The 10,113-nt window shown below is 64.1% G+C and overlaps 2 protein-coding genes across 3 annotated transcripts in view; one reads left to right on the forward strand and one right to left on the reverse strand.

The window, feature by feature from the left end:
* Window positions 1-184, forward strand: part of LOC118026662 (cohesin subunit SA-2-like) — a 68,913-nt gene extending 68,729 nt beyond the window's left edge. Inside the window, exon 24 of the mRNA XM_035029624.1 lies at window positions 85-184. Within this exon, the coding sequence (XP_034885515.1) occupies window positions 85-99 (15 nt within the window). The 3' untranslated portion in view covers window positions 100-184. The remainder of the gene's footprint in view (window positions 1-84) is intronic.
* Window positions 185-1,180: 996 nt separating this feature from the next.
* PPP2R3B (protein phosphatase 2 regulatory subunit B''beta) overlaps window positions 1,181-10,113 on the reverse strand; it is a 48,640-nt gene continuing 39,707 nt past the window's right edge. For both annotated transcript variants that reach the window (XM_035029625.1, XM_035029626.1), the window contains exons 8-13: window positions 8,954-9,002; window positions 8,142-8,231; window positions 7,755-7,930; window positions 5,801-5,919; window positions 5,625-5,731; window positions 1,181-1,941 (exon numbers count right to left, since the gene is read on the reverse strand). In XM_035029625.1, coding sequence (XP_034885516.1) covers window positions 1,791-1,941; window positions 5,625-5,731; window positions 5,801-5,919; window positions 7,755-7,930; window positions 8,142-8,231; window positions 8,954-9,002 — 692 coding nt within the window. In that variant the 3' untranslated portion in view covers window positions 1,181-1,790. The remainder of the gene's footprint in view (window positions 1,942-5,624; window positions 5,732-5,800; window positions 5,920-7,754; window positions 7,931-8,141; window positions 8,232-8,953; window positions 9,003-10,113) is intronic.

A 10,113-nucleotide genomic window follows, 5' to 3' on the forward strand; every position in this document is an offset into this window, starting at 1 on the left:
GTGTGTGGGTCCTGAGGGCTGTCCGTCTCTCCGTCCACGTGTCTGTCTGTGGGTCCTGAAGGCTGTCTGTCTCTCCGTCCCCAGGGGGCGTCAGACTGAAGAGGACACACGCCCCGCTGGGACTCAGGTCAGGAGTTCCGTGTTCCTCCTCGGTTGCTGCCTTGCGTTCCTGGGCTTGGGGAGCCAGCGGCGTCCAGGTGCGGCTGACCCAGGCCCCTGGGGGCTCCAGGCGGATGGCGGTGACCTCTGCCATCCGCCCCTGCGCATCCCAGTCCCGTGTGTGGGGAGAGGGCCACGTGGCCGTTGACTGGGGCCCCCCGGGGTGCCCACGCACCCACCCACCTACCCACCAGGTGCCTACCCACCTGCGACTTCCCTCTGGCGACTGCTGTGCTCGGCTGGAAGGTTCCGGAGCCAGCTTTGCCCCCGGCCGTGGAGCATCCTGCTGGCTCCCTAGTGCGACGTGGTCCTGCGTGGAGCGGCGCTAGCTCTTCCTTTCCCAGGGCCCCGCTGTTGGGCGTTCCCTGGTGTCCAGCGCTGAGGGCCGGATGCAGGGCAGGTATGGGCCTGCTGCCCGCCGTCGGCTCAGCACCCGCTCGCCTCAGGCAAACCCGCTGCACCCGACTCGGGGCGGGGGCTGGACGCACGTAGGCCGCCCTCCCTGGACACGCAGGGTGGGGCACTCCGCGCCTCAGACCCTGTTTGGTGCCAAACCAGAACTCTCGGGGCCAGTGTGGAGGACGCCCCCGTGTGGACGCGGACAGCAAGGCCGGTGTGTGGGGAGGACTCCTGGTGGTGTGCAGAGGCAAGAGCCGGCCCGGGACCTCAGGCCTCTGCAGCCCCGCGCAGACCTGGGTCTGGGGCTTGCCGTCCGGGGGACGGGGGGAACACCAGTGCCTCTGGCTGTGCCCTCCCCAGGACCCTGGAAGCCACGGTGGGAAAGCACGGCCCTTGGCCGTGGCGTCAGGACCACGGGTGGCCCGCGTGCAGGTCTGGGCAGCAGGGCCACCCTGCTGGACACTCGGGGCCCCGCGGCCTGGGGCCCGCACCCCAGAGCCGTGCACGCCGCGTGGAGTCTCCCGTGGGGACACTGCCGTCTGCCCCCGTAGCGCCCCCGCCTGGCGTCTGTGCCCGTCGTGCCCTGTGTGTGCTGTGTCGTGGGCTGGGCAAGCCGAGCCCGTCACAGAAAATCCGTAAACTCTTTATTTGAAAATACAAACGTGATCTCGTAAAACATTTTTAAACTGCTGTACGCACCAAGTAAAAGTTAACTTTACACCTTCTGTACATTTACATGAAAACGTAAGTACGCTCGAGGGGGTGCTCCCTCCCAAACCCCGCGTGCAGGGCTGCAGCCGGGGCGGCCCCTGGAGACGCTCCTGTGGACGGAAGGTCCTGGGCCACCGTGGCGCCGGGGCCCCTGGAATGTTCCAGACCGACGACGTGAGAACAGCACCGGGCCATCCAAGCCCCGGAAGTCTGTGCGCGGCTCACGCCCGAGGCCGATGCTCTGGAGCAGAACGTGGCTCCCCTGCGAGCGGCCGTCGGCCGTGTGGGTGTCTCCAGACGCCTGCACTCGAGCTCGACGGTGGGGCCGGCGTGTCTCCTCCCCCAGCCGGGGGTCCCGGGCAGGCGGGGACACACGCTCAGTGACCACCTGACCAGCTTCCGTGCTGAATAAATAAGAATTTATCACCCCATACAAACCGCTTCATTTTCTAGGACAGCTCAACGATCAAACAGCTTTGTTCTTTACACGACGGCGGCTCTGCATCCAGACGGGGCGCGGGTCACGAGGGCTGCAGGTCCTCGTCCTCACACGCATACTCGTACAGCTCGACGGTGCCCAGGCCGGACGGCGCCTCAAAGAAGGGCCTCTGGGCCAGCGGAGACCTCAGGGAGCTCAGCTTCTGGTCCACAGGGCTGAGCTCGCCTTCGTACCTGCAAGGACGGGCTGGTAAGCACACGGGGGCGCGGCCGCCTCAGCCCGGGGCAGGGCGCCCCTCTTCCTCTCACGTGCGTGGGTGCGTCTGCATTACAGCCGGCGGCCCCCGGACGGCTGTGAGCTCACCCTGGGGAAGCCTCAGGCCCAGCGGGGTCACTGCGGATTGCCTCCACCCCGAGGGAAGAGGAGCCGTGCCCGCACTTGGAGGCCGGCGTTCCCTGGACACCAGCACGAGACGTGGTGCCACGAGGTAAGAGGCCACGAGTCGACTTTGTGAACGGGCTCGGACGGTGTGACCAAGTAGGGTTTCTCCGGGGCCAACCTGTGAAGATCCCCCGTATGCACGGGGGCATCTGACAGAACTCAGTGTCTGCTCTGGGCTGACCTCACAACTCGTCGTCCACGACGACCCCTCTGCATCTCGGACTGGGGACCAGGCAAGGACACGCCACTGGCACCCAACATCGTAGCGGACATTCTAGGAAGTGCGGCGGGTGGGCAGAGAACGCGAAAGTGTCCTCCCCGCCCGCAACGTGACCGTCCACGCGCGAAGCCCCAGAGAACCGACAGAGACGCTCCTGCGGCCGACAGGTGCATCGGGCACAAGTGCAAACTACAGACGGACAGACGGCACTGCTGTGCGCTTTCCACAAAGAACCACAAGTTCCAAGTTTGAACCACCTTTCCGACACCAGGCGTCAGGACGCACTTACGTGACAAAGGACGGAAAGATCCAGGTGCCGAAAAGCACACGATCCTGGCGGAAAAGCATGGTCCCTGACTACGCGGAGACACCCACGCTTGTGGGTGAGGAAACACGGCATCTTTGAGATGCCAACCGTCTCCACGCCGCAGGAGAGTTCGGAAAAGGAGTAATCGGATCTTCCACCTACTGTTTTGTCGGGACAGGCGAGCTCATCCTCAGATTTGCCGTGAAGGCCAAGGAGCCGACGACACGACCGTGAGGAGGAACGCGGGTGACGTCAGACCACGGGCTTGCCACGGCCCCTCGCAGCTGCAGACACAAGCCCGGGAGGCTGGGGAAGAGCCACGTGGCTTCCAAATCCACCCCACAGCCAGCCGGTGGGGCCCGGGAGTCGAGTCTCCAGCTCTCCCCCCCACAGACCCGGCACCAGGCCCGCAGCCTCTTCAGGAAACCCACGGGCAGATTTCACGACTCCTGCGGAAACGCAAGGCACCGCGTGGCCCGAACACCTGTGAGGGAGGAGGAGCGCGAAGGCCTCTCCCGCAGGCCGTGGCGGCACGAGCAGGCCGCAGAGGTGCGCGGACAGACGCAGAGTGCGCTGGGGACACCTGGCGTGCACGCACGTCACCGTGAGCAACGCGGCCAGCCCCTCGAGGGCCCCGCCCCAGACGGTGCTGCGGCAGCAGGGCAGGAACCTGGGCCCTCACCTCACGCCCCACGCGAGTCAGGACGGGCCACAGTCTGCCGTCTGCCCCCGTAGCGTCCCCGCCTGGCGTCTGTGCCCGTCGTGACCTGGGTGTGCCGTGCCCTGGGCTGGACGTGCATCTGAAACGTGCAGACAGGAGCGCTGCGGGTCTGGAGGAGGCAGCAGAGTCTGACACGGGAACCAGAACACAGCGTGTGGCGGCATGCACGACGCCTGGCACCTCGTCAGTGAGAACAGCGTCTCTCTGACACACGGTCCAACGAAAACAGAGGCCACGAGTTTGGAGAAAAAGTCCACAAACCACAGACGCGACAGAGAACTCGTATCGACGAGCTATGAGGAACCGTAAAACCTCAGTGGGGAAGCGGATGATCCGACACGGAGACACGGAGAACGCACAGACACAAGGCACATGTCCCGGGGACCACGGAGGCCCGACGAGGACGGAGACACTCACAGCCACGAGGGGACACGCCCGGTGGCACGCCAGGGACGGGCTGACATGGAAATGACCGCAAGCAGACCGCGCTGACCAGGATGTGGAGCAGCTAGAACCGTCCCCTGCCGCGTGGGACGCCGCTGCGGGTTCCGGTGAGGGCAGACAGGCGTCCCCACGTGGCCCGCAGCCTCAGGCACTGAACCCAGAGACGAGAGAGCCCACGTTCACACAAGGCCAGTGTGGGAATGGTTCACAGCGGCGCTATTCACACCTGCCCAGAACCAGAGGAGAAGCCACCGAACATCCGTGGCCTGGCAGGTGGTCACCTAGAGCCGGAACCCTGCTCAGCGGGGACGTGGAGTGCCCGATGCGCCCACCGACAGGCCCGGCTCGCTAACACCTTGTGCTGGCAGAGCCTGTGTGAGGGGACGGCGGGGTTCCACTTCCGTGGCGTCCGGGGAAACCACCAATGCCGAACGCAGACCAGCCCAGCACCTGCCAAGAGCCCGAATGGGGAGGGACGGGGGCTGCTCGAAGTGCCCCCTGCCCGTTTGGAACCCTCCTGGGGGTGGGGGTCAGGACCCCCGAGCAGGCAGCCCCAGGCCCACCGAACTGAGAACTCCTGCATGGAGGCCCCGTCGCGAGGGGCAGAGGGGACGCCCTGCCATGGGTTCCGCTCCTGTGCCGCAAACCCCATGTGGAAACATGCCTGACCCTGCGTGACCCTGACCTGGGGGCTGAGTGGCCTCTGATGGGAACAGGGAACACGTGTGTGACCCGAACCCGTCGGGACTGTGTGCGGCCACCAGAGTCCCCCACCCTTGAACACAGGCCTGTTTACGCGCCTGAAGGCCCAAGGCCCGGAGGGTGGAGCGGGGCTGGGACCGGCCACAGGCCTGGGAGCAGGACAGCCCCCCAATCCCTCACACAGCCAGCCACGGGGGAGAGGAGCGTCGGCGGCACATGGGCCTCAAGGCCTGTCTCCCCGCGCGGGCCCCGTGAGCAGGTCCCAAAACAGGACAAGGTTCCCAGCCGCGGGGACTGCATGAGGGTCTGTCGGGTCCTTGGCCCTGAGCCGGGCTCTCCGGGACCCCAGCTCGGGGGTGTGTGCGCCCTCCGCAGTTGGCGGGAGGGACTGACCGGGCAAGAGACGTCCCAGGGTCCCCGGTGACCCAAGGGTCGAGACGGAAGGGAGTTGGCCAGGATGCGGGGCGGGGAGCAAGCATACTGGCAGGGGCGTTGTGAGGGTGGGGACGGGGACAGGCCGGGCTCTGGGACACAGGCCTCAAACACCCCTACCGCACGGCCTGTGCCGGGCCCCCCTGGCTGGTGCCCCCGGGTCCCAGCTCTCGGGGACAGAGCAGCACCACCACCTCTGGGTCTGTTTCCGGGAAAGGGGCGGACGCAGGGGCACCAGAACAGGCGGGAGGCCGGGCCTGCCCGCACTCACACCCGGGGCCCTGCTGTGGCTGCAGACTTGGGGCCTGGCCCGCTCTGCAGCCCCCGTGACCCTGGGAAGGGGCCTCTCGAAGCTCCTCCGGGGCCTGGCCCGGGCCCAGGCCGCCGCCGGGCATGAGTGGGTTTCACTGCGGATTCAGGACACCCGCCACCACCTTCTCTTCCCCACCGAGGTTCCCTACTCACAGCCGCACACGCTTGTCCGCCGAACGTCACAGGTGCCCGAAGCAAGCGGGTGAGCAGCCCCCACGAGCCACCGTCCCTGGCCCGAGCCCGTGGGGGTCCGGCGGATGTGGGAAAGGAGGCGCCCGCTGCCCACGAGCCACGCGTGGCCCTCCCGGCCATCTCTGCGTCCCGTCCGCACACTCACCCGTCCTCCCAGGGCTCTCCCGCAGCCTCCTCGGCCACCAGGATGTCGTACTCCTCGGCAGCGTACTTCTCCCAGTCGGAGAGCTCGGGGCCTTCGCTCGCACTCTCCTAGACGGGACAGGTGTGTCACGCGGGGCGGATGCGGCCGCCACCCCACGTGCTCCTTGCCACACTCACCCTGAGCAGGGAGGCCTGTTCCTTCTGCTCGTGGTCGAGGTATTTCTCGATGTTGAAGAAGGTATCAAAGAACACATTGGCGAGTTTGCACTTCTTCAGGTCATGGAGCGTGATTCTCCCTGCAGGAGACGAAAGCGTTCAGAGACGAGTGCGCCCGGGGGCGCTTTCGCAAATCGCACTTGACGTGTGCGCCCGTCCGTCACGATGCGCCTTGAAAAACATGGCACGATGCTGCATCTTGTGATGCAACTGGGCACAAAACACACCCGCACGAGGTGGTTCCTGGTGTGGGCAGGAAGGCTGGGTGGGGGAGCAGGGCAGACCAGAAGCCTGGGGACCTGTGTGCCCCAGAACGGGTCAGACGACAGACGTGGAGGCGGGGCGCAGGAACAGAGAGCGGCTCTGGCCGCCAGGGGGCGCCCAGGCACACATCACGGAGCCTGAGGCGGGACAGGAGGAAATCCCCCGCTCGGGAGGACCCCCCCGCTCGGGAGGACCCGGACATGGGGCCCCAGAACGACCCACAAAGACCATAAATACCCCAAGGCCAGGATTCCACGACGTGGAAACAATACTAATCAAGGCATCGCAGCTGGGAAGAGTCTCCCTCTGTCCCTCTGACCCTGGAAGCTGTCCTGGGGTCCTTCCTTGTGCCACTGCTGGCCTCTCCCCGGACGCAGGCTCCTCAGCTGGGGGGTGTCGGGAGGACCCCAGGTGGGATCCTGGGCGGGGAGGGCCAGGCGCCCACGGCACCGCCCCACACCAGGAACGTGGGCTTGAGTCCCTGAGGTGGGGAACCAGGGAGCAGAGGCAGGGAGACGTGGGGTCAGGAACATCCACCCTCCTGACCCTGGTAGGATAGGTGTCCTCACCCAACAGGACAGGGCCCTCAGCGCGGGTGAGAGCTGAGGGGCGCACACGGGGCCTGAGGGAGGCAGGGGAAGGGGGACAGCCGGGACGCGCTGTGTCCGCACTCAGGAGTGGCCGCCACCAGTGAACAAGGGTGCTCACGTCACACATGACGACACCACCTCACCCGGTCCTGGGTGGGGTCTTGTGACATACGGTTGGTACCAGGCCTCCCCAAGGCCCCGCTCACCCTTGTCACCAACTCAGAGTAGGGATGGCCATTCCCTGAGTGGGCGTCCCTTCACACAGGTGTCTCTCACTCAGGGACCATCACACCTCACAGGAGGACCTCTCCTTATATGGGGGATCCCCTCACTCAAGGGAAATGTGCCCTCACACAGACGCAGCCCATCTTACAGGAAGAACAGCCCGTCACACGGGGTGTCCCTTACACAGGGGGAGCACCCCAGGGGGACATCCCGCCACATGAGCACACCTCACATGGGGTGCCCCTCACGTCTCACAGAGGGGACCTGCCCTCACACAGGTGGGGGCAACAGTATCACGGGGGGATGTCTTGGGGACATCTCCTCACATGGGGGCATCACCTCACATGATGTGTCCCCTCATACGGGGGCATATCCTCACACGGGGTGGGGGCATCATATCTCACTGGGGGGAATCACCTCACATAATGTGTCCCCCTCACAAAGGGGGACATCACATCTCATGGGGGGAAAAATCACCTCACACGATGTGTCCCCACACAGGACATCCCCTCACATGGGGGGGGCATCACATCATCACATCTCACGGGGGATGGGGGGAGATCAGCTCACATTACGTGTCCCCTCACACAGGAGGACATCTCCTCATACGATGTGTCCCCCTCATACAGGGACATCTCCTCACACGAAGCATCACATCTCATGGGGGGAAAAATCACCTCACATTACATGTCCCCTCACACAGGGACAGGTCACGTGCCGTGTCCCCTCACATGGGGCTACATCACAGCTTACAGTGAGGAATCACCTCAGACATCGTGTCCCCTCACAGGGGTACGTTCCCTCACAAGGGGGCGTCCCACCTCCGGGGCCACTACCTTCGTTCTGCGGCTTCACCAGGTCCAGCATCTGGCAGAGGCAGTCCTCGAAGGGCAGGGCCTCGATGGCCATGCTGTCCAGCCTGCGGCACTGCTCCTCATAGAAGTACTCCAGCTCGAACATGGACAGCGCGCCGTCCCCATCCAGGTCCATGCAGCGGAACCAATACTCGATGCTGCAGTCACAGCAGGTCCGGGCGAGCCTCGGTCAGCCTGGCCGCCTGGGACGGACCCCGCTGGGGACTGAGCCCACCGGGACCAGCTGCAGTGTGCAGCCCGCCTGGGACTGGCCTTGCCTGGATGGAGCCCTGGTGGCGCCCACGCTCAGGGCTGACCGTTAGCCTACGGCTGCCAACTGCTGTACCAGGACAGCCCCCAAATACGTACCTGGTTGGAGTTTTCTTGTCCTCTTCAGAAATCAAAAACCAGACAAAGTCAGCGTAGCTTATCTTTCCTTCCTTCTGGACTTTCCTGCCCCTGGGTTCAGGGTTGAGACCAACAGGCAAGACGTGTGTCAGGGAGAAGCGGCGTGAGGTGGGAGGCCCCGGCCCACCTCCCTGCTGGGAGAGTGGAGCCTTGCATTTGGCCCCGTCCCACACCAGACTCCCACCTGGGGGCGGGCTTTAAAGGGCACGTGCACGCAGGGGGTGCCCTGAACTGCAGGTAGGGCAGGTCCGGCGTCTGTGGCCTCAGTCACAGCTGCCTCGCGGCCTACTCCAGGGCCCTCTCAGAGGCCCAGGGCCTGACATGACCCACCCACACGGGGCCTGTGCTCCCCCACCCCTTACTAAACGACCTCATGTGATAATGGTGTTTGCCCCCCCCCTTACGACCTCACATGACAAAGACGTGTGTCCCCCTCATTATGATCTGGTGGAACAGAACTGTGCATGTCCCCCGACGACGTCACATGACAAAGCTGTTCCCCCTTAGGAGCTTGTGTGACAATGGCATGTGTCCTCCCTTAATGACCTCATGTGACAAAGATGTCCTCCACTAGGACCTCACGTGACAGTGGCATGTGTCCTCCCTTATTTACGACCTTGTGTGACAACAGCATGTGTGTCTTCCTCATGACCTCACGTGACAATGGCACTCCCTCTCAACACACGACAAGCTCACATTAGGGAATGAATGAGAACCGTACTCAGGCACAGAACATGGCCCCAAATCACAAGAAAATGGCTGTTAAGACGTACCTCGTCACCGCCCCTGAGAATATCCTCTCGATCATCTTGGTGGATATAGCTGCCGAAACAGAACCGGGCTGTGAGCCGCCTGCACATACCTGCGGTCACGGCCCAACCTCAAACGTGCGGGAAAGCTGGGCAGGCTCGGGTCTGAAATGCTGAGCCCCGGGCCTGGCAGGGGTGGAGCCTGAGGAACCTACTCTCCCGCGTGTGTCCTCCCCAGGGCGCTGCCCAGAGCCTTCCTGTTCCGAGGACTGAGCCCCAGTCCGAGCCACGAGAGTGGAAAGCTGACCCAGGGACTCCAAGACAGAAGCAGACTAAAGAGCAGAGCACATTTATAGTCCCACTCTCAGATGCTCTACCTCCAAACACTCTCCCTTTGATTTTAAAACCAAATGTGTTTAAACTAAAACCGGACAAATGAGAAGTGAAAAGCACTGCCATCAGTCAGCTTAGGCGCCTGTCACAAAGCACCACCGATGGGGCAGCTTAAACAACACGTTTATTCTCTCCTGGTCTTGGAGGCTGTGAGTCTGAGATCCAGGTAGGCTGGAGGCTGGGAGTCTGAGATCCAGGTGAGACGGAGGCTGGGAGTCTGAGATCCAGGTGGGGCCGAGGGTGGGAGTCTGAGATCCAGGCAGGGCTGAGGCTGGAAGTCTGAGATCCAAGTGGGGTTGAAGGCTGGGAGTCTGGGATCCAGATGGGGCTGGAGGCTGGGAGTCTGAGATCCAGGTGGGCTGGAGGCTGGGAGTCTGAGATCCTGGTGGGGCTGGAGGCTGGGAGTCTGAGATCCAGGTGGGGCTGAGGCTGGGAGTCTGAGATCCAGGCAGGGCTGAGGCTGGAAGTCTGAGATCCAAGTGGGGTTGAAGGCTGGGAGTCTGGGATCCAGATGGGGCTGGAGGCTGGGAGTCTGAGATCCAGGAGGAGCCGAGGCTGGGAGTCTGAGATCCAAATGGGTCTGCAGGCTGTGAGTGTGAGATCCAGGAGGGGCCGAGGGTGGGAGTCTGAGATCCAGGTGGGCTGGAGGCTGGGAGTCTGAGATCCAGGAGGGGCCGAGGGTGGGAGTCTGAGATCCAGGCGGGGCCGAGGCTGGGAGTCTGAGATCCAACTGGGGCTGGAGGTTGGGAGTCTGAGATCCAACTGGGGCTGGAGGCTGGGAGTCTGAGATC

Source organism: Mirounga leonina, unplaced genomic scaffold, assembly GCF_011800145.1.
Source record: "Mirounga leonina isolate KUSES-001 unplaced genomic scaffold, KU_Mleo_1.0 Mir_268, whole genome shotgun sequence".
Taxonomy (NCBI): Eukaryota; Metazoa; Chordata; class Mammalia; order Carnivora; family Phocidae; genus Mirounga; species Mirounga leonina.